This window comes from Lutra lutra, chromosome 14, assembly GCF_902655055.1.
Source record: "Lutra lutra chromosome 14, mLutLut1.2, whole genome shotgun sequence".
Classification (NCBI taxonomy): domain Eukaryota; kingdom Metazoa; phylum Chordata; class Mammalia; order Carnivora; family Mustelidae; genus Lutra; species Lutra lutra.
The window spans coordinates 62,807,172-62,831,439 of record NC_062291.1 but is presented as its reverse complement, the minus strand read 5'-3'; the positions used below and the strand labels follow the sequence as shown (position 1 = coordinate 62,831,439).

Genomic DNA, 24,268 nt, shown 5'->3' with positions numbered 1-24,268 from the left:
ACATTCTACAAAATCAACTACCCTGGACTCCAAAAATGTCAATGTCATGAAAGAAAAAAGGAAAGGGAGCTATTCTAGATGAAAGAACACCAAAAAATAGGACAATTAAATGACTATGGACTGAATATTAAACATGTCTGTACTGATACTAAGTTTCCTGAGTTTGATAATGGTATTGTGATTAAGGAAACTATTTATTTTGAAGAAATACATGCTGAAGTACTTCAGAGGGAAGCAGCAAGATATCTGCAACCTACTTTCTAATGACTAATGGTTCAGGAAAAAAAGATACATATATATGTATACATACACAGATATAAATACATTCATATTTTTACATAGAAAAAGAAACACATGTGGCCACTTCGGCAGCACATACATTAAACTTTTTCCGTGCTGCAGTTCTTTTCAAAATAAAAGGTTAAATGGAAAAAGATGAGTGGAAATTACATAAGCAGAGAAAAGCAAGGTGAATCTTCCAGACAGGCAGTGTTAAGAGATACAGAAGTAGCAATCTGGAGACTGAAAAGAATTAAGAAATGAGATATTAATTGTGGCACATAATTATAAGTGGTATAAGAGTTCAGTGATCAGCAGAGCTTTCAGGAAAAAATGAAATTTTAACTATTTATTACAGGCAGAGAAGTTTTAAATGGGTAGAACTGTCTTTAGGAGAGGGATGTGAGCAGAAGTATTGGCTAGGGCATAGGTACATACAAACACATGTACGCTGATATAGACACACATGTGTATACATATACATATGTTACATATGCAGTTATGAGATTAGCCCTTTCTGACTGAAGGTACAAATGTGGACTAAAGTCAAAGTATAAAGACCTCAATAAACTCTGGAAGGACTTGGTTTCTACACAGTAGATAATGGGGACTCTCATAGGGTTTTTTGTTTTGGGGTTTTTTTTTTTTTGTATTTTTACTCTAAATAAGAGCAATGCTTGTGTAATTTAGAAAACACAAAAAAAGTATTATTATTAATATTTTGGTGTATTTCCACCAATTTTTCTATAGTTTTCAAAACTTAATTGAGACCCTGTCGCTCTTTTCACTTAAAATAACCCATGTTATTATAAAAACCTTATACATATTACTCTACAGGTGCCTGGCTGGCTCAGTAGGAAGAGCATGTGACTCTTGATCTTGGGGTTGTGGGTTCGAGCCCCATGCTGGGTGTAGAGATTACTAAAAAAAAATAAACTTAAAAAAATGTGGGGGCACCTGGGTAGCTCAGTCATATAGTTAAATGTCTGACTCTTGATTTCTGCTCAGGTCATGATCTCAGGGTGGTAAGACCAAGCCCTGTGTCGGGCTCCCCACTCAGCATGGAAATCTACTTGAGATTCTCTCCCTCGGCCCCTTCCCCTGGTTTTTCACTCTCATTAATTAATGAATTAATTAATTACTTACTTTTAAAAGATTATTCTAAATGGCTATATCATATACATACCTAGATTTGCTTAACCATTCCTCAACTGGATTTTTAGATTGCTTTGCTCATAATTTTTTTTGCTATTTTTTTTTAAAGGTTTCCTCTTTTTAGAGGTGGGGGTAGAGGGGCAGAGGGAGAGGGAGAGAATCTAAGCAGGTTCCCTGCCCAGCGTGGAGCTGGGTGTGGGGCTGGATCTCACAACCCTGACCCTGAGATCATGACCTGAGCTGAAATCAAGATTCCGAGGCTTAACAAACTAATCCACTGTGATGCCCAGGACAGAGAGAATCTTAAGAAAAGGAGAGATCTCTGTGCTCCACACCCAGCACAGAGATAGAGGAGGGGCTCGATCTCACAACCCTGAGATCATGACCTGAGCTAAAACAAAGAGTCAGACACTTAACCAACTGAGCCACGCCCCTAATTTTTTGCTATTTTAAAAAATAAACAGTTTCTTAAAAAATTAGAAATAGAATAACCATATGATCCTTCAATTACACTTCTGGGTATATATCACAAAGAACTAACACACGGATGTGAATGGATACTTGCACACCTATATGCACAGGGGCACTATTCACAACAGTAAACAGGAAGCAACCCAAGTGTCCACCGATGGATGAATGGATTAAAATAAGATTAGTATATACATACAAAGAAATATTATTCAGCCTTGAAAAGGAAGACTGTCCTAACACACACCGCAATGTGGATGAACCTTGAGGACATTATACTAAGTGAAATAAGCCAGTCACAAATGACAAACACTGTATGATTCCATTCATACAATGTTTCTACTGGAGTCAAATTCAGAGACAAGATAGAATGGTGGTTGCCAGGGTGGGGGGAGGAGAGGGAATGGGGAGCTGTTTAATGGGCACAGAGTTGCAGATGAAAAGGCTTTTCTGGAGATTGTTCATGCAACAATATGACTATAATTAACACTACTGAACTGTACACATAAAAATGGTAAATTTTATCTCATGTGTACCACAATTTTTAAAAATTAGTAACAGTTAAAAAATTAAATACATTTACACAAGCATCTCTGCATTTTAAGTTTTGCGAGCACTTCTGATTTGTTCTTGCAGTCAGGTTCCTAGAAGTGGAGCAATAAGGAGACACACAAAAAGCAACAGGTTCTTCAGCACGTTGCTAAGTGACTTTCCAAAAGATTATACCAATTAACACTACCACTGACGTTACAGAAGAGTACTTGCATCACACCACGCCCACAATAATATTCATTTCAATCATTCAACAATATTTATTGAGCATCTACGTGCCAGGACCTGTTGTGGAATATGGCAGGGAATAAGACAGACACAAGTTTCTACCCTCGTGGGGCATAAGTTCTGGTGGGAAAAGCAGGCCAAAAAAAAAAAATTTTTTTTAATGGAATAGTAAGCAAAAGATATAGTATAGGGCGTTTGAAGAAAAAAGAACAAAGGGAAAGCCGACAAGTATTGCAGGGAACACACTGAAATTTTAGGTTGGAAGACCACAGACACAGCCGGCCTCACTGACACGGTGAAATGTGAATAAAGATCCGAAAAGGAAGGGAGAGAACCGCAAAGCTGTCTGGGAAATGGCATTCCGGAAAGAGGGAACCACAGTCAAAGAGGCCCTAAAGGCTGGAGCATGCGTAGAGCGCCTTCAGCCCTCAAGAACAGCCAGGAGGCCAGTGCGGCTGAAACGGAGTCGGGAGGAAGCAGTAGGACATGTAATCAGAGAAGGTCCACATCTCCTGGGGTCTTGGTAATTGTATATGATCATTTTTTTCAATGTTCTTTTATTATGGTAAGAGTGCTCAACATGAGATCTACCCTCTTAAATTTCTAAGTATACAATATAGTATTGTAAACTATAGGTACAATGTTACTCAGCAGACATCTAGAGCTTACTCATCTTGTTTTTATCACTTTTTCATCCTATTTGGATAGGGAAAAAGACAATGTACTAGCCAGGCTGCTGTAACAAAAACCACAGACAGCGGTGTAAACAACAGAGGCTGTGAAGTCCAAGATCAAGGTGCTAGCTGATTTTAGTGCACGGCCAGAGCTCTCTTCCTGGCTTAAAGGTGGATGCCTTCTCACCGTGTCATCTCACGGCAGAGAGAAGGTGATCTCTCTTCCTCTTCTGATAAACCCCACTAACCCTTTCTGAATGCTCAATTAGAAATGGAAGGAAGAAATCAGAAGCTAAAATGAAGTCAGAGAGAGACAGGAGGAGAATCAAGGCTGGGCTGTATCATGCCACCAGAGCCAAGCTGGAAAGAAGAGGGATCCTCGCCTTAGTGCCAAAAACAGCAAGGGAGGCAAGGAGGCTGGGAAGGATGACCACCAAGATGTGGATCTGGCAATAAAGGAAGTCACTGGCTTTGACAGTTTGAAGCCAGATTGTAGAGGATTAAAGATGAATCCATCAGGGGCAAGGAAGAGGAAATACCTACTCTGCCTTAGGAAATCTTGCAGTAAAAGCAGAAAAGAAAAATAACCAGGTAATGATTTCCCAAGACACAAAACTCTGCCAGAAATGCCTGTATAGCCTCTGAATGTGCGCGGAGACTGAGCAAGCCTATGGGAGTATTCACGAATGTTCAGCCCTGCTGGGAGCCTCAAGCAGGTGGGCTGAATAAATACAGGAAGATTCTACCTATGCTGTGCACAAAGAGGCAGCAAGTCTTCACATTGGCCACTAATTGCTGGTTTGATAAGTGGCCTTAAGAGGTCACCAAGAAAGTAATACCCACAGTAGTAACTGCCGGTTTGTTGGATTTTAGCTAATGTGAGCTAAACCAGCTTAAGTCAATTAAGGTTCTTTTCTGTTTGTTTAGTCTCACTATGAAACTATTGGAGGCTCTCCTCAAACATCCAGAGATGTCTGGCTGTCATTCACGTTTAAGAGGCTCGTGCTTAAATGCTGGCTGGACGTTCCAAGGCAAGTGAGGAGCGTCACTGCAGAGGAACCCTACCAAAACGTTCATGTATTTTTAAACCTCAAGGAACTGAATAAATAACAGGTTTGCCTAATACGCATGGGACTATTTCAGAGCAATACTGTTTGTAAGTAGAGCAAACATCAGTTTCTCTTCCTAAAGTGCTTCGTTTCCTTGGGTAGTTAGGTAAAAGAAACAGAGGCAAAATCCATCATCATTATTTTATGTCACTTAAAAACAGACTTCAGGGTCACCTGGGTGGCTTAGTTGGTTGAGCATCCAACTCTTGATTTCGGTGATTTGGGCTCAGATTCTGATCTCGGGGTCATGGGATCTAGCCCTATGTCAGGCTCCCCACTCAATGGAGGAAAGGGGTCTGCTTGCAATTCTCTCTCCCTCTTCCTCTGCTTCTCCCCCTCATATATGCTCTCCCTCTGTCTAAAATAAATAAATAAAACTCTAAAAAATTAAATGAAATTAAATTAGGGGCTCCTGGGTGGCTCAGTAGGTTAGCATCTGCCATCAGCTAAAGTCATGATCTTAGGGTCCTAGGATCAAGCCTTACATGGGGCTCTCTGCTCAGTGGGGAGCCTGCTTCTCCCTCTCCCTCTGGTCCTCCCCTTGCTCATGCTCTCTCTCTCTCTCTCAAATAAATAAATAAAATCCTAAATAAATTAAATTACATTAATATTTAAAAAAAATAAAAACAGACTTCAGGGGATGCCCAGCCGGCTCAGTCAGAAGAGCATGTGATTCTCAATCTCAGGGTTATGAGTTCAAGCCCCACACTGGGTACAGAGATTACTTAAAAATAAACTCTTTAATAAATAAATAAAATAATAAAATAAATACAGACTTTAGGAAAGACACCTAAATGACAGCTAACTTATTCTATAAAGTTCCTGTACACATTCAGAAAAAGAAAGAAGATCACACCTTTTTAATCTGTCTGGGATAAATGATGTATAATAGGTGTTCAATTCTATAGGCATATAATCAAAACAAAACAAAACCTTGACCCTCATCAAAGTTAAAATGTCTTTATTTTAGAAAAATGTGTAAGACTGGAAACCACTGAGCTTCAAGCATAAGTGCCTCCATAACATTCCTTTTATTTTTTTGTCTCCTTTTAATGACCATCACTGTATTCACAGTGATGATTTCTACAGATAAAAGGAAGCATCAGTTTTCAGACTCAATCTCCAAATAAGAAGTGTTTTGAGATTATAAACTTTACACCCAAAGCACAAATCTAGGTGAAACTGAACAACTTCACCAATCCTTGATTTACTAAGGGCAACCAAGTATCAAACAGCTTCATTCCAGGCAGTCCAGACACAAACCTAAACAAATTCTATTTTGTCACCTAATAATATGCTTTGAAAATAAATGTGACACAAAGTTAATTTTACTAAGCTGCTTGCACACACATGGGTGTGCAATGCACATGTGCACACACATACACTCACACATACATCTTATGAGGTTTAAAATGCTATTCATCTTTCGCCCAAAGGTTAAGGATTCTGATAAGGGTGATAAATGCCACAAATGACAGCATGATTGCATTATAACAAAACACTCCACATTTCCTAAAGAAAAAAATATGAATTTCACCCAAATATACTATCACTTAATATCTACATTAGTGGTTCAAGTTACAAAATTTACTTTTAATAACATTTTAACAAATTTTATTCCCCAAAACATTACAAAATACATGCTCAAAAAAAAAATGGGAAGCAACACAGAAAAATATATGTCCTTCCTAAAACCCACCGTTAAGAGGTAGTCAGTGTTAGTTAACGTTTTGGCAAACATTCTTCTAGTCTTTGCAGGTAAAGGTATGTATACAGGAGCAAGGAAATATAAAGTTTAAAGAAAGAAAACCTAAGCAGATGGCCCACACACTATGATTACAAAAATATTTTACTGAAGTGACTTGCTTCCAGCAAAACCTCACCCTCCCAACCCCAACCAGTCCTATGCCCCTAAACTTTAATAACCACTGGAGCAAGAAAATATCTCTGCTCAGGAATCAACTCTGCGGAGACCAAATTACTCCTGCCACACACTAAATCAAGGAGTTATACTAGTGACTAAAGGAAACAAATATTGAAGGAGAAAGCATGCTGTCTTGTTCTAGCTGTTTTTAATGTTACCTCTTAAAACCTACTCAAATATTTCCATCCCTTGCATGATTCTCAGGACTGCCTAAGCCCTAAATGCCATTCTGCAGAAGCTCCAAGTTGAGTCAGCACATTGTTTTTAATGATTGTAGATGGGCAAATGGAAAAACTGAGGCTTTGCACACTCCCATAAAGATCAGATGATGCCCTCACTGTGTCTTCGCCAGCATGGGAAAACATTCTCCCTCTCAGATTACCGCCCCTTCACCCCACCCCCAGCACCTAAAAAGAAAGAAAGAAAAGGAAGAAAAAGAACAGAGAGTTTCATTTTGTTTCTTCTGGTTACCTGGTACCCCAAAAACCTCACGGATTATACTGATAATGGCAGCAGAAAATGCAGAGAGACTATATGCCAGGATTCTCCTTAGTCTCTAAAAATGACTCAAAGGAAACCCTTGGTAAAATGGCCTGGAAAAGAAAGGCATTACGAAGCCCCTTAGATATTAAGCAAACAAAAACAGCCTTTTCTGTGCTCATCTCCTAGCCCAAATCCCAAATCTGATACAAAGCTACTCTAAATATTAGACAGATAAACTTTAAACTCCCAAGCTCTAGCCAACTGTATTTTTGGTCTCTGACACATTTCATGCAGCCTTTTTTTCCCCCCTGTATCTAACCTGAAATAGAAAATTTACTCTTTCTTATCAAACTTCCCGAAGAATGGCATTGTCAGTAACCCATAGAGAGTCCTTCACTCTACACATATGAAAGTGGCAAGTAAAAATGACTAAAATTTTTTATGGAAAATATAAAATTCACTACAATCAAATGAAACAAACATAAAAAAAATCCCAAACACATGCTTTTAAAAAGCACTTATATACTTTTTTGAAAGAATTATTTATTTTAGAGGGAGTGCATCCAGGGAAGAGGGCCAAAGGGAAAGGCAAAGAGAGAATCTTTTTTCCCCCCTCTTAAAATTTCAGTTAAAATTTTTTTTCCATTTTATTTTATTCTATTTCTTTTCAGTGTTCCAGCATTCACTGTTTATGCAACACACCCAGTGCTCCATGCAATACGTGCCCTCCATAATATCCACCACCAGGCTCACAATCTTAAGCAGACTCCCCACTGAGCATAGAGCCCAACACAACATTCAATCTCAGGACCCTAAAATCATGACCTGAGCCAAAACCAAGAGTCAGATGCTTAACTGACTGAGCCACCAGGTGCCCCACTTTTACATTTTAAGAATAATTGGTTAGCTAATAAGTGAGTTCAGCAAAGTGGCAGGACACAAGATCAAAAATGAATTCTATATATCAGCAATGAATAATCCTGAAAATGAAATAAATAAACAATTCCATTTATAATAGCATAAAAAAATAAATTTATTCCTAAGTGTTTTGTTTAACAAAAAGACTGCAAATACACAAAACACTGCTGAAGGAAATTAAAGAACTAAATAAATGGAAAGACATCCCATATTCATGGATGAAATATTTAATAGTATTGACACTGCAGTACTCCCAAAATTGATCTACAGATTCAGTGCAATCTCTATCAAAACTCCAACTGCCTTTTTGCAGAAATGAACACAATCCATGAAAAATTCATATGGAAATGTAAGGGATCCTCACAACCACAACTATTACGGAAAAGAAGAAAGTTGGAGAACTCATACTCCCCAATTTCTAAATTTACTATAAAGCTACAAGAACCAAAACAGTGTGTTGCTGGCAGAAGAAAGACATATAGATCAGTGAAACAGAATCTAAAATCCAGAAATAAATCCTCACATTTATGATCAATTGATTTGTGACAAGAATGTTAAAATAATTCAATGAAGAAAGAATAGTCTTTCAAGAAATGGTGCTGTAACTTACATGATATCAACACACAAAAAGAATAAATTGGACCCCTACCTCACACCATATACAAAAATTAACTAGGATTAATTTAATAATTAAAAAATTAATTAAATTTAAAAAATAAAACTAGGATTAGTTAAAAATTAATTAGGATTAAAAGCCTAAATATAAGAGCTAAAATATGAAAGTCTTAGAAGAAAATTGAGCCATAAATCTTTGTGACCTTGGATTAGGCAATGGATTCTTAGACATGACAATAAAGACAAAACAACAGAAGGAAAAAAAGGGATAAACTGGACTTCATCGAAATTAAAAACTTTTCTGCTTTAGAGATTACTACCAAGAAAATGAAAAGACAAGTCTGAATGAGAGAAAATATTTGCAAATCATATATCTGATAACTATACATGATGTAGTACTTAGAATACATAAAGAATTTTTGCAAGTCAGGGCACCTGGGTGGCTCAGTTGGTTAAGCATCTGACTCTTGATTTCCGCTCAAGTCAAGATCTCAGGGTCCTGAGATCAAGTCCTGTTTCGGTCTCCATTATCAGCAGGGAGTCTGCTTGAAATTCTTTCCCTCGCCCTCCCCTGGCTCATGCATGTGCGTGCTCTCTCTCGCTCTCTCTCAAATAAATAAATAAAATATTTTTAAAAAGAATTCTTACAATAATAAAAAGATAAATAATCCAATTTTAAAATGGGCAAAGGATCTGAAGATACGCAAAGGGCCAATAAGCACATGAAGAAATGCTCAACACCATTACACAACAGGGCAATATAAATCAAAACCACAATGAGATACTATTTCACACCTACTGGATGACTATAATAATAAAAAATATTTTTTTAATTTTTAAAAATATCTTATTTATTTGACACAGAGAGAGTGCACACAAGCAGGTGGGGAGGGGCAGAGGGAGAAGGAGAAGCAGGCTCCCCACTGAGCAAGAAGCCAGATAGGGGGCTTGATCCCAGGACCCTGGGATCATGACCTGAGCTGAAGGCAGATGCTTAACCAACTGAGCCACCCAGGTACCCCTATTTTTTTAAATTTTAAAGTACAGTAAAAGAGCTGGCAAAAATATGGAGAAATTAGACCCCTAATACATTGTTGGTGGGAATGTAAAATGGTGCAGAGACTGAAAAACAGTTTGGCAGTTTCCCAAACAGTTGAAAATTGAGTTACCACATGACCCAGCAATTCTTCTCCTATGTATATACACAAAAGAACTAAAAATAGATGTCCACAAAAACATGTATACTAATATTCATAGCAACATTAATTATAATGGCCGAAAAGTAGGAAAAGCCTAAATGTCCCACAACCGGTAAATGGATAAACAAAATGTGGTATACATATACAGCCATAAAAGGAAATATTATTTGACTATAAAAAGGAATTAAATACTGATATACACTACAACGTGGATGAACCTTGAAAACATTATGCTAAGTGAAAGAAGCCAGACAGAAGGGGCCACATGAATGGTTTCCAGGGAGTGTGGGGAGTAGGGAATGGAGGGTGGCTGCTAATAGGTACAGGGTTTCTTTTGGAGTAATGAAAATGTTCTGGAAGTAGACAGTAATAATAGTTGCACAACCTTATGAAACACTGAAAACCACCAAGTTGTATGATACGTGAATTATATCTCAATTTGAAAAATTTTTTAAAGTACCATTTGTTTCAGCAGTAAAATGTCCCTAAGGAGAAATGGAATAATATGATTTCCCTAACATGAGCAAAGGTCAGTTTTTCCAAGATCAGGATTCATAATGTTCTCAGCAAACTTAAATTTCTCCTAAGTATGTTACTGTACAAAGTTAACAGAAAGATTTTTTTGCAAAGACTGGCTATGATCACCCTATCCTAACATATCAACCACTCACTTTTCTTATTTCCATGTTTCCCTTGAGTCTGCACACTGAATATTTTTGCATGCCTATAATCCATGCAAAATAATCAGTCAAATGTCCTGTATTGCTTTATTATCATTAAATAGTTATAATTAGCTGACATCTATAATTTTCTTAACTCCCTCCCCTCCATGCCTTGCCTTAAATGTTAGACATTTATTTCCAGTTTTTCACTATTTATAGATAATGTTGCAATATACATGCAACATGAAAAGCCAACATAGCTTTTTTTTTCTCTTGAATTATATCACTGAATTAAGATTTCCAGAAGGGGAAAAATTACTAAACCAAAGGGTAGGACATTTTAATGACTCCTGGTCGCCTTCCAAAAGTATAACAAATTTACATTGCTACAAACAACAAAAATTTGCTATAGTAGATATTACCATTTTTTACACTTTTGATATAATGTCAAAAGATTTTATCAAAGTAATCTGAGATCTTCCTTTTAGGCTTCAAACTTTGGTTATTCAAGGGCTTCCAAAATCCATGAGCACTTGTTCTATTTCTTTTAAACTTTGTAATCTTTTTTAGTCACTTAGTCAAAGAGATTGAGGATTTTTATTATTATTATTGAAGTATAGTTGACATTATATTAGTTTCACGTGTACAACATGGAGATTTCACAAAACTACATACATCATGCTGTGCTCACCACTAGGGAAGCTACCACCTGTCACCATACAACACAATTACAGTAACATTGACTACGTTCCCTAGGTGACACCAATTATCCCTGTGACTCATTCATCCCATAACTGGAAGCCTGTACCTCCCACTCCCCTTCACCCATTTTGCTCACCCTCCCGGCCCCCTCACCTCTGGCAACCACCAGTTTGTTCTCCATATTTATGGGTCTATTCCTGCTTTTTTGTTTGATCATTTGTTTTCTCTTTCAGAATCCACATACAAGTGAAATCATATGGCATTTTTCTTTGACTTATTTCACTCAGCATTCTACTCTCTAAATCCATCCACCGTGCTGCAAATGGCAAGATTTCACCTTTTTTATGGCTAAGTAATAGTCCATTTTACACACACACACACACACACACACACCCCAGATCTTCTTTATCCATTGACTGGTCAACAGCCACCCGAGGTACTTCCATAATTTGGTTATTAAGTAATGCTTCAGTAATGCTACAATAAACATATGGTGCTTAAATCTCTTCAAATTAGTGTTTTCATTTTCTTTGGGTAAATACCCAGTAGTGGAATTAGTGGACCATACGGTATTTCTATTTTAACTTTTTTGAAGACCCTCCATACTCTTTTCCACAGTGGCCACCCCAATTTACATTCCCACCAACAGTGCACGTGGGTCCATATTTTGCAACAACCTCACCAACATTGGTTATTTCTTGTCTTTTGATACTAGCCAGAATGATGTTTTATTCAGCATTCCTAACTCTAAGAAGGGTAAAACGTGTAATTGATCATTCTGTTTTCCTTCAAAATATGGACGCATGTGGCCATCTTGTCAAGTAACAGCAACTGTTAGAAAAGTAACAGAGGCTGGAATTAATTCACGATAAAAGAAAAAACCTGCAAGATTCCATAACAACTATGAGCACACGGGGCTCAAGGTGTCTCTTGACTAGCAATACCTAGTACAAAGAAAGACCAAGAACAATGAGGAGCCAATAGCATCATCATCACAAAAATAATGGTTAAATGAGCACTAAGTACCAGGTACCATTAGAAGCATTTTAATGTTTATTACTACATTAGTTCTTACTAAGCATCCTAGGACTCAGAAAGCATTCCATTTTACTATAGAAAGAACTGAGGCTTAAAGAGAGTAAGTTACTTGATCTACTTGTCCAAAGTAGATCCAGGAAGAGCACGTTTTTCTTAACCTTTGCATTAGCAAGTGGTATCTTCCTCATGGGATGTAAATTCAAAGACAGAAATAGTCCCATCTAGGTCTGACAGTAAGGGGGCTTGTTAAGTATGAAGAAATGAGGATCTCACCATCATTACAGCAGTACTTATAGTCAGTGGTAGTACTAATATAAAATGGGGGGGGAGTCGGCACCCCCCTTATCTCCATCAACCCCTAAGACAATCTAGGATAAACATATCACCTACAGTGAGTGCTTGTTATTAGTCCCCTAGCTCCCCCTGCCAAAGTGTGCTATCCCTAAATTCCCTCTGTATAAACATTCCAGAGTTGCCAGTGTATGTGATTTTGAAAGAATGCTTCTTAGTGTCTCTTTCTTTTTTTAAGATTTTATTTTTGGGTTGGGGGGCAGGCACCTGGGTAAGTACAGTTGGTTGAGCCTCTGACTCTTGGTTTCAGCTCAGGTCCTGGACTTGGGGGTGATGGGATCCAGCCCTGAGATGGGCTCCGCCCTCAGGGCGGAGTCTGCTTGGGATTCTCTCTCCCCTGACCTCTGCCTCGCCCCCTCGCTCTCTTTCTATCTCAAAAAAACCAAAAAAACAAAAACAAAAACAAACAAACAAAAGATTAGGCAGCCCTTCCTGCCCCCACAGGTCCTGTTCCCATGCTTTAATAAAACCATCTAAAAACAACAACCACAACAAAAAAAAATTTTTTTAAGTAATCTCTGCACCTAAGGTGGGCTAGAACTCATAACCCCAAGATCAAGAGTCAGACGCTCTACCAACTGAGCCAGCCAGGCGCATCTAGTGCCTCTCTTTTTCAATATTGATAGGATTTCTGATTTTTTGATGTTGGTGGAGTTTCTAATTTGTGTCCTTGGAAAAAGCAGGTGAAAAGAGAATACTAAAATAAATTGTATTTAATCCTACTCACCCATTTCCATATATTTAGTTTAATAAGCTATTCCAAGCAAGCTTACTGGAATTGAAGTTTACTACCAAATATATGTGTTTGGAAGATAGGACCCCCTCGAAAGAAATATACTACTTTGTTCAGAATTAAAGTAAATATCTAACTGGAGTCCAGAGATTTGTTTTTTAAAGTCTAAATATTTCAAGAACAAATAAAACCATAAATATTATGTTGGCTTAGGCTATTTTGTGGGTTTTCCTGGTTAATGATATTTTAAATTGTATTTAGATTTGCTAGTAATTAAAATTAACTGGTCCCTCCCAGTAGTTTGGACTGTTTCAAAATTTAAATAATTCTGGGCCATTGTGGGGAGAGGCTGGTAGTATGTAATCCCCACAAAAACCAAGAGAAAAGCAGAACAAGGTCCTTCCCTATTTCATCCAAACCATACCAAGTCAGAGCCAGTATTCAACTATGGTGTCTCCTGATCTAAAAAGCTATGCTCAAGCTTCCATGGTCCTATTACCACAAACAACCTTCCAAATCAGGCATGATTCTTGGTAAGAAATTAACATATTATTTTTTTTTAAAGGGACACAAGACAGATGCATGAATGGTGCACATACTTCAATGCTTTGAGGAATATTTCAATGGAAAATTTACAGTCTTGTATTGTGAACAAAAATTTTAAAAGCCAAAGAAGTTTTGCCTTAAAGTCCCAAATCCGATCTTTTTTTTTTTTTTAAAGATTTTATTTATTTATTTGACAGAGAGAGATCACAAGTAGGCAGAGAGGCAGGCAGAGGGAGAGAAAGGGAAGCAGGCTTCCTGCTGAGCAGCTAGCCTGATGCAGGACTCGATCCCAGGACCTGAGATCATGACCTGAGCCGAAGGCAGCGGCTTAACCCACTGAGCCACCCAGGCGCCCCATCCCAAATCCGATCTTTTTTTTTTTTTTTAAAGATTTTTTTTTAAATTTATTTATTTGACAGAGAGAAATCACAAGTAGGCAGAGAGGCAGGCAGAGAGAGAGAGGAGGAAGCAGGCTCCCTGCTGAGCAGAAAGCCCGATGTGGGGCTTGAACCCAGGACCTGGGATCATGACCTGAGCCGAAGGCAGCGGCTTAACCCATTGAGCCACCCAGGCGCCCCATCCCAAATCCGATCTTAATTACTCTCATAGAAGACACAATCAAAAAGAAAACACATCATTCATGGATACCCAAAACACGTTAACTCAAATGAAATGTCTAATATTTAACTACTAAGGCTTCAAGCTATCTCAAGATCCATTTCCTAAAATACCTTGCTAGTCTGACTTCAGCAAAATAAAAAATGCATTAAGCTAAAATAAAATGAGCTCACACGTTCAGATTTATTTTCTGTGTAACAAAATGCCTATCAACTATGGCTTGAATCTGGGATGTCAAAAATATTGGCATCAAAATCGCAGGGCCAACACCAATGGCAAACCTGAATATTGCTTTTTCAATGACAAAGATACCTTTAACTCTGGCCAGAGTGCCTTTAACTTGGGACCAGAAGACCCGCTTGATGGAGCGGAAAGAACTCCAATCTAGAACAGGGACATGGATTCTAGTCTCGTTGATGGTATACCAGGTGGGTAGTTCCTAAGCGATCACTTAACTTTCTCTTTCTCAGGGTTTACTTTCCTTATTTACAAAGTTGACTAGACCAGCATTTTCTAAACTCACCTGACTGCAGGGTAACTGTTAACAATATGTGTCCCAAGACTCCTTCCCTAGATTCTGTTTCAGGACACCCCTGCTTGAGGCCTAGGACCTTATTCTTAATAAGTGATCCAAGTGGTTCTCATCATCTGGTAAGTTTTGCAAACACTGGAGGAAATGATCCTCAGCCTGCCTGCTTCCACCTCTGATTCTACACTAGCTGGGTAGTTCATAGTGATGACCTAAAAACATACAAAATTATAAGAGTTTAACATCGTTACTGTACAAAGTAACTAGAGATACAAGATCACGGAAGCCAATACATCCACCCATCCATCCCTGCCATCATTCATGCCTTTAAACACCAAGAAAAACATCCTTCTAGATTCTAGGCAAGTGGAACACTTTATTTGGTGAGGAAAAAAAGTTTCAACATTAAACTCTCAGCACACTGATATGGAAAGACTTGTGTTAGAGGAAGAGAGAATTGTACACCTAATGTTTTAAGTGAAAAGTACACACCACACTCTTCCCTTAAGGACCATTATCTGGTGATCCTACCTGTTCCTAGTTAAGGAAAAGCTAGAATATAGCCTGGCTAAGTCCCTAGTAGCTATAAAACTGCATGTTCTGCAGTACTGGAAGGCAATTGTTACAAAGTGAAAAGAAAAAAAAGCAAAATAAAACAACGATAACTGGTTACTAATTCTTCAAATTCAACCCTAGTGGCCAAGAGTCCACAATGTTTTACAAAGAAGGGTTTGTCAGGTCAATGGAGAACCTCTGGTTTCCTTTCTGCATACAAAGGCAGCAACCTTCCATGCAGTTTTCCCCTCCGATCCATAATTTCGCTTCAGGACGATTTTTCTAGAAGTCTCATAGTCTTCTACTGGGGTTTACTTTTACTCTCTTATTTAGATTTATTAGTAACTGCAAAAGTAACAAGAGAAAAACTGCATGGAACACAGAGCAGCAGAGCTGTCAAGGATACTCATTAGCAATCAATTACTATATAGGTGACAAAAAAAATGCAAATAAAATCAAAATTAAAATGCAAAACTGAATTTGAGTCCTCCTTGCAACAGGGCAGATAAAAAAAAGAGTGAAACATTGCATGCTTCAGCTATTAGAAAAAGAGCTGTAGAGTATATCAGTAAAGCAGCACACTAGTACATTATAATGTTAGCATAAAACATTTTCAAAATGAAACTTGATGCTTGGCATGGAAACAGAATTCTTTAGATTCAGGATCACCCAGGCCAAAAAACTGATTTGTTTCAATGGCAAAAGTGGGGAAACCAACTGTTATGTACAATATCACAGAAGCACTGGGTTGAAAGCCATCTATATGTTTAAATACATTTCTGTGAGTGTTGCCCAACAAGCTCTGAAGCAATGTTTTGACAAAAGACCAAACTTCACACTCACTCAAACCAGAAATATAAGATCAGAATCCAGGGGACCAGTGCAATGGTGAAGCCTAGAGTGGTAAAGAGCTCCAATTGAGTTGTCACACGGACCTGAGTTAAAACCCCAAATCAACAAATTACTGTGTGACCTTGAACAAATCATGTAACCTGAGCCTTAATTTCCTCATTTGTAAAATGGAGAAAAGGCTTTGCTTGGCCACCAGGAGACTAAAACAAGGTGATTCGTGTAAAGCATTCAGCCCTGTGCCTGACACACTCAATAACCACTAAGCTAACTGTAAAATGAGTATGATGACTTCTTCCAACCTCAAGGCAAGCTGAGTTTCCAAGTAGCCAAGCTAAAAGTTCTAATCAGTAGAAAGAAGACGTTCACATATGCTTATAGAAAGGTAGCTTTTCATGTCTTTCCACATCACGAACCTTTCCCCTCAGTGGTAAAGCAAAACTCATGCTAATGATGTACAGCTCTATACAGTGGACTTCAAGGCAGGCATTCTTAGTTGGGAAGGGCAATTTTCAATGAGATCTGGATTAATGATCTAACAGTTTAAGGGAGTTAAGGTGGTATTATTAGGAGAAGGAAGGAAACAGGAAGAAAAAGCCTTCACACCATCCCACACACCATTATTCAATAGAGAAAAAACAATAAAGGTTGACTGTTCACAGTATTTCAAATTGAATTAGAAAATAAAGAAAACAGTATCTGGTGAAATATTATAACTCACAGGGAAGAAAGAACTAACACAGCTGTTCGTAAGGTTAAAGTGGCCAAACTCATCAAAAAAAGATCAAGAAAGGGAAGGTGAAAAATCAATGGTTCTTACAGTGTAAGTAACAAACACCCACTCATCCTTTTAAGATCATGGCTGACATTTCTCATTTGTAACCAGCTGTCCTTACCTGCTCTTCCAAACATGCCACTAACTTGAGTGTATCTTTAACTTGTACTACCTCCTTAACCAAACATATCACTTTGGTTAAGGACAAAAATAAAGTCCTGTGTATTATTATTTTTCAAAAATTCATGGGAAAATATTAGTAACTTAGTTATCTATTGTGAGAGGTAACATTGGGGAGAAAAAGTTGCTCCTGAAAAATAAACCACAGAAAATACATAGGAATATTGTTCAAGGACAACCAAAAACAAGTTTCAAAATGATGCAGATTTTGAAATTCTGAGGTAGGGGCAAGAGTCACGAGCTGTAAGGTGAAGAGCTAAATTCACGGAGAAAAAAGATATGGAAGTGAAGAAAAGGCTTCATCCAGCAGGGAGGACACACTAGTGTTTCAATCCACCAGGAGATAGACAAACATTCTGATTTAAAAAAATCATGGAATAAATTATCTGTCTCAATGTTGCAAAACCTAGCAACAGAAAGTAAGTATTTCAGAGGCATTTTTCAGGCACTGCAAGGTATCTTTCTGTACTAGAGATATTATTGCAAAATGAAAGAAGAGATTGGTCAGATGCTCTAATTAACAGCTTAGCAGTGAAAGGATAATGACACCCCAGATGAAGCTCTCTCACTAGATAATGGACATTTTCTTTTTACTGTTTAAGAATCCAGAAGAATCTCCTTCTGCTTTTAAATGCAAATTACGAATCACTGAAGCACATTCTGCTCTATTCCTTTATCTGAAAATTACTGCAATGGGATCCTGTTCCAGAGCGGACACGATTCAGCCAGGAGAATGGAATTAGGGCAACCACACGCTCTATGGGGATGTTCAGATCACCACGTCCATGAGCTGTCACTGCTTACACACAGCTTTTTTCGGTGGAGAGACCACTCTGAGTGCTCAAAATTCTATCTGAAGAAGGAAAACTTTGTTTTGAGGACAATCAAGTCATTAAAGGTTACACACACATTTTAATACCTGCACTGATACCATAGCAACTAAACAGCTCAGAGGTCCCTGGCTTTCAAATGGCAACACTAACTGTTTCCTAGAAACTTTTTTCAAAGACAGAATTTCAGTAGTAATAGCATGAGTTGTTATTCGCGTGTTCATTACACGGTGAAACAAACAAAAAATACCACCATGCAAGATAGGTGAGCAAATCAGACTCTGCAGGACTCTCCCCTGTTAAAATTCCCCGGAACAGTGAGCACTGACTTGAAGACAGGCTTCAACTTAATATATCAAGTGATCAAGGTCAAAAAGAACATTTATTAACCAGAAAAACTCGAGAAAGAAACCACAATAGAGGGCGTCATCCCACTGTCAAATGTGCAGGATTTCTGCCAAAACCACACTTGGTTTGGTAAATTTTGTCAAGTAAATATAAGCAAATGATGAAGAAAGCTAGACAAGATAGCCTCACAAAAGGTTAACTCACTTCTAGGCTTCCCAAGTCATACATTAATAATTAACTTTACTTTAAAACACACACACACACAAAACACCTCTTTTCTAGCTAAGGCAAGTCACACCCTAATGAGTGAATCTTTTTGGTGGTATTTGTCTTAACCCATCCACTATCCTCAAAGGCAGACCTCAATCTGCCCCACAGGTGGCCTGACAACCAGCAACAGAGCTACTGAAAATGCACTTCCAATCTCTGAAATGTCAGTGAGTGTTAAAGGAGGAGGGAAAGGATCGTATTGGGTTTAGAAAAACGATTTAAATGTTTTCCAAACGCCTGAGTTGAGTATATCTCAGCCAGATGTCAGAGCCTGGCATTAGCCCCTATTTGCACCCACCCACTGAGTGGGGCAATGAACGCGGCAGACCCCTCAACACGAGAGCGCCGGCAGTATCATGCACAGAAAATAGAACGCCTGCTTCCTGAAATGCGAAAATGCCAGTGGCGTTAGCCTTATGCTTTTAAAAAACCTAGAAGCGCTTACTAGTTCAATCCATCCCCAAATCCATGCCACCCTTTGAACTTCGCAATTAAGACAGAGGAGAAATTCCGGTCAACTCGCCTTGGGGGGTTGGTCTGAGGGTAGAGGGCTCAAAGAGGGAGGAGGACGGAGAGAGAAAGAGCAAGCCAATGAAAGATACGAAAATTTCCCACCTTTCTTAAATTCTTCCAGCATAGCGTCCAACTTGGTGTCATTGAAAACAAAGTGCAAGGGGTGATTATAAAATTTAGTGATGGTTTTCAGGGGAGTACAGTCATCTGGATCCACGAAGGCCAAGTCTTTGACGAAGAGGAGGTCCACGATGTTGGAGCGCTCCCCCTCAAATACTGGAATACGGGTGTAGCCGCTCTCCATGATCTCCGACATGGTGTTGAAGTCCAGAATGGCTTCGCCGGTGATCATGAAGCAGTCCCGGAGCGGAGTCATCACGTCCTCCACTGTCTTGGTGCGGAGCTCCAGCGCCCCTTGGATGATGTTCAGCTCCTCCTTAACGAGGTCGTTGTAGGGGTCGGTGACCCGGAGCATCTCCAGCAGTTTTTCCCGATTATAGACGGTGCCTATCTCCTGGCCCAGGACGCAGTCCAGCAGCTTGCTAACCGGGTAAGAAGCGGGGAAGGTCATCATCATGAAAAACTTGGTGAGGAAGATGGTGTTGGCCCCTACAGCCAGGCCGTGCCGGGAGCAGATGGCCTGGGGCACGATTTCCCCGAAGATGACGATGCCGATGGTGGAGACCACCACCGCCACGAGGCCTGAGCCGGCGATGTCGTCGAGCAGGATGGTGAGCGTGGTGTTGACCAGCACGTTGCCCAGCAGCAGCGAGCACAGCAGGTAGTTGCCCTGCCTGCGCACAGGCTCGATGCGCTTGGCGTAATTCTTCTCCTTCTCGGTGCCGCAGTTCTGCACAATGCGCAGCTCCATCGGGTCCAGGGCCATCAGCCCCAGATTGAGGCCGCTGAACATGCCTGACAGGCACAGGAGCAGCGAAATGAAGATCACCTGCAGCCAGAAGGGCAGCAGGAACTTCTTCTCCTCGCCCACAATCATCTTGGTGTCCTCGCCGTCGTGATAAATCCAGGTGGTCTCGGCCCACGGGGGCGGCGGGAGCCCGGCCACCCCGGAGCCGCCCTTGCCCCCGACGGCGCCCCCCGCGGACCCCGGGCCACCGGCGCCCAGGGCTGGCGTGGAGAGCGATGTGCACAGGTAATAGGACTTGCTCTTCTCCATCTTGCGCAGCGGTTTGATCTCGATCTCAATGATGCCCGATGTACGGCGGTTGAGAATGATGTGGGGCAAGATGATGATATCTGAGGTGCGGATGCCGCAGCGCTGGGGGCCGCTGTCCGGCTCTGGCGGCGCGGGGCCCCCGAGCCCGCGCTCGCCCGGGCTGTGGCGCCGCCGCTCATGCTCCGTGAAGGCGATGCGGGACCACGTCTCGTTGTTGATGTTCTGCCCGTACACCCGCAGCTTGACCCGGGTCCGCTCGCTCACCCGCAGCGCCCCCCCTTCCATGAACGACACGTCGTTCGTGTCCTCCAGCCGCAACCCGATGATCACCGTCTCCTCGTTCTCGCCCGCTGCTGCGCAGCCGCCCGCGCCGCAGCAGCAGCTCAGCAGTAGCAGCAGCAGCAGCCGCCCCGCCGCTGCCTGCAGGACCCCCCGGCCGCGGGCGCTGAGGCTGCGGCGCGCCGCCATCTTCCAAGTGGGCAGTGCGGCGGCTGCCTGCCCGCCCGCCATCTTTACTTCGGGTTCACAAGCGCCACAGCCAATCATAGGGTGGCTGCTCCAGCTGCGGCTTCATCCTTCCCACCCGGCGGCGCGAGCGCAGGCACCGGCCCCTGGGCGAGATTGCAGCGGAGCGTCCGCACACACTGTTCAGCAGTCTGGCTTCCTGACCGACACTGACTCGGCCTCTGCTAGCTGAGGAACCTGGAGACTCGCGGGAGGGGGCAAAGGGAGGGGGAAGAGCCAGCCGCTCCAGCGAGAGGCAGGCGGACCAGCCAATCACGCGCGGGTGCCCGCCCTCCCAGCCAGGGGGCTGGAATGGGGGCGTGGTCATGAGTGGAGCCGCAGACCAATAACAAGGTAGGTGGGTGGGGCGATGAAGGCCACCGTCCCCACCTCAGCACGCCAAGTTTCCAAGTGAAAGGCGCGTGACTCTTGTGTATGTGCGAGGGGAGGAGGTGTGGCCAGCTGGGGCCCGAGAGCCAGTCACAGATGAGAGCTCTACGAAAGTGGGCGGGGCCTCGAGTCCAGCTACCAATGAAAAGGGGCCGTCTATGGGTCTGGCGCTCCCTGAGGGGACTCGGTAGTAGAATCCCGCACCTGGGTAGACAGCGTGGGGCTAAAGTCCTGGGGCGCTAGGCGGTCCGTTTTCCCTGCACCGCATTGCCGGCTCCCGCAGTGCTCAATGTTCGTGCGGAGAGGGCTGCCCCAGGAGTCCGAAAAGACGACCAGGGAGGTCCTAAGATGCACATTTGCCTGAAAAGCCGGGATACCGGCTGCGTCTCCCACCTCTACTTGTCCGCGCTGCTCTGCCGGGGATAAGTGGCGGCTCGGTGGCCCCGGCACCTATCGACCGGCTTCTTCTGGAGCCTCTCATTTCTCCCTATGGGATGCGCTCACTCTGCAGCTTGTGGTCACGTGGCGCCACCTGCCGGCCACTTGGACACCCTGCAATGCTTTTCAGGTCTGCAAACCCCAAAAGCTGTGCCAGAGGTGAAGAGGTTACCCTGAAGCAGTTTCCCCACCTTACAAGTCAAGAATCCCCTTACTATACCACAAAGCTATCGTAATCAAAACAATATGGTGTTGACATGAAGAAGCACATAGGTCAATGGGATGGAATAGCGAGCCCAGAAATAAACCCACGCATACATGGTTAATTGAATTTAGGACAAAGGAGTCAGGAGTATACAATGGGGAAAGGACAGTCTCTTCAATGGGTGGTGTTGGGAAAACGGGACAGCTACATATGAATGAATGAAACTAAGCCTCTATCTCACAATACATAAAAATTAATTCAAAATGGGTTAAAGACAAATGTAAGCTCTGAAACCATGGAACTCTGAGAAGAAAAGGTGGCAAGCTCTTTGACATTGGTTTTACTGATTTTTTTTAAAAATTCTGGATCTGGCTCCAAAGGCAAAGTAAACAGAAGCAAAAATAAATACATGGAATTATAACAAACTAAAAGGCTTTGGCACCATGAAGGAAACCAACAAAACAAAAAGGCAACCTACTCAATGAAAGAAGATATTTGCAAATCACATATCTGATAAGGCTTTAGTATCCAAAACATATAAAGAACTCACATAACTCAACAACAACCAAAAAACAACCCAATTTTTAAAATGGGCAAATGATCTGAATAGACATTTTTTTTTCTGAAGAAGGCATACACATGGTCAACAGACACATGAAAAGATGTTCGACATCACTAATCATCAGAGAAATGCAAATCAAAACCACAATGAAATATCGCTTCACATCTGTTACAATGACTATTACCAAAAAGACAAGAAATAACAAGTGTTAGAGAGGATGTGGAGGCAAGAACCCTCTTATACTGTTAGTGGGAATCAACTTGGTGCAGACACAATGGAAAATAGTATGAAGATTCCTCAAAAAAAAAAAAGTAAAATTACCATATGACCCAACTATCCCTCCTCTGGGTATTTAGCCAAAGAGTACAAAAACACTAATTTGAAAAGATATATGCACCCCTATATTCATAAAAGTGTTATTTACAATAGCCAAGATATGGAAATACAATGGATTATAGTACTCGGTCATTAAAAAAAAAAAGAAGAAGGAAATCTTGCCATTTGCGATAACATAGATGTTGAGGGCTTTATACTAAGTGAAATAAGTCACAGGACAAAGAACGACACAGTACAATTTCACTTATATGTGGAATCCAAACAACAAAATGAACAAACAAAACAAAAACTCATACAAACAGAGAACAGACTGATGGTTATCAGAGGCAGGAGGGGTCAGAATCAGGCAAAATGGGTCAAAATGCTCACCTGAATGGTGCTGATGGTAACTACATTTATGGTGTGCTCACTTTGTACACTCTATAAATACCAAATTTAACACTGTACACCTGAAACTTATATAATGTTATATACCAATTTTATCCCAATAATTACAAAAGAAGGGGCACTTGAGTGGCTCAGTTGGCTAAGCAACCAACTCTTGATTTCGGCTCAGGTCATAATCTCAGGGTCATGAGATGGAGCCCCAAGCTGGGCTCCGTGCTGGGCATGGAGTCTGCTTGAGCTTTGCTCTCTCCCTCTCCCTCTGCCTCACCCCCCTCGTTTGCACTCTTACTCTTTCTGTAAAAAAAAAAAAAAAAAAAAAAAAAGTAATAAATAAAATATTTTAAAAGAAGATAACTCGCATATTCTTGCTGAAAGTATATATCCCTGGGCCCCATTCCATGTTTACTGAAGGAGCATGACCCAGGAATCTGTATCTCTAACAGGCAGCCAGGCAAGTTTGAGAAATGGCAGGGGGCAGACATCCTAAAAGAACCATAAAGGGGGGACGCCTGGGTGGCTCAGTTGGTTAAGCAGCTGCCTTCGGCTCGGGTCATGATCCCGGCGTCCTGGGATCGAGTCCCGCATCGGGCTCCTTGCTCGGCAGGGAGCCTGCTTCTCCCTCTGCCTCTGCCTGCCATTCTGTCTGCCTGTGCTCGCTCTCTCTCCCTCTCTCTCTCTGACAAATAAATAAATAAAATCTTAAAAAAAAAAAAAAAAAGAACCATAAAGGGTTCTTCTTTTTTAAAAGATTTTATTCATTCATTCATTCATTCATTCATTCATAAGAGAGAGAGTAGGGGGAGGAGCAGAGAGAGAGGAACAAGGAGACTCTGCGCTAAGCAAAGCCCCACGCTGGGCTTGATGTCACAGCTCTGAGATCAGGACCTGAGCCAATGTCAGGCTTCCAACACTCAACTAGCTGACCCACCCAAAGCTTCCTAATCACACTGACCAAACCCTGCTAGGTCCACGGGTTGCTCAGGAGAAAAAGATCCTGAGGGTGCCTGGCTGGCTCCGTTGATAGAGCATGGGAATCTTGATCTTGGGGTTTTGAGTTCAAGTCCCACGTTGGGCATAGAGATTACCTAATAAAAAAATAAAAAGAAAACTTAAAATCCAGGAGAAAAAAGCCCTGAAAACCCAACTCCCCAGGATTCCCCATCCGC

At 41.1% G+C, this 24,268-nt stretch overlaps 1 protein-coding gene across 3 annotated transcripts in view; it reads right to left on the bottom strand.

Moving 5' to 3' along the window:
- The window catches only part of CNNM2 (cyclin and CBS domain divalent metal cation transport mediator 2), a 153,093-nt gene extending 132,082 nt beyond the window's left edge, over positions 1–21,011 (bottom strand). For 2 of the 3 annotated variants that reach the window (XM_047703452.1, XM_047703453.1), the window contains exon 1: positions 19,206–21,009. In XM_047703452.1, the coding sequence (XP_047559408.1) occupies positions 19,206–20,826 (1,621 nt within the window). In that variant the 5' untranslated portion in view covers positions 20,827–21,009. Of the gene's footprint in view, positions 1–19,205 lie in introns of all 3 variants that reach the window. The other variant, XR_007122802.1, reaches the window with a different exon arrangement.
- Positions 21,012–24,268: the final 3,257 nt, after the last annotated feature.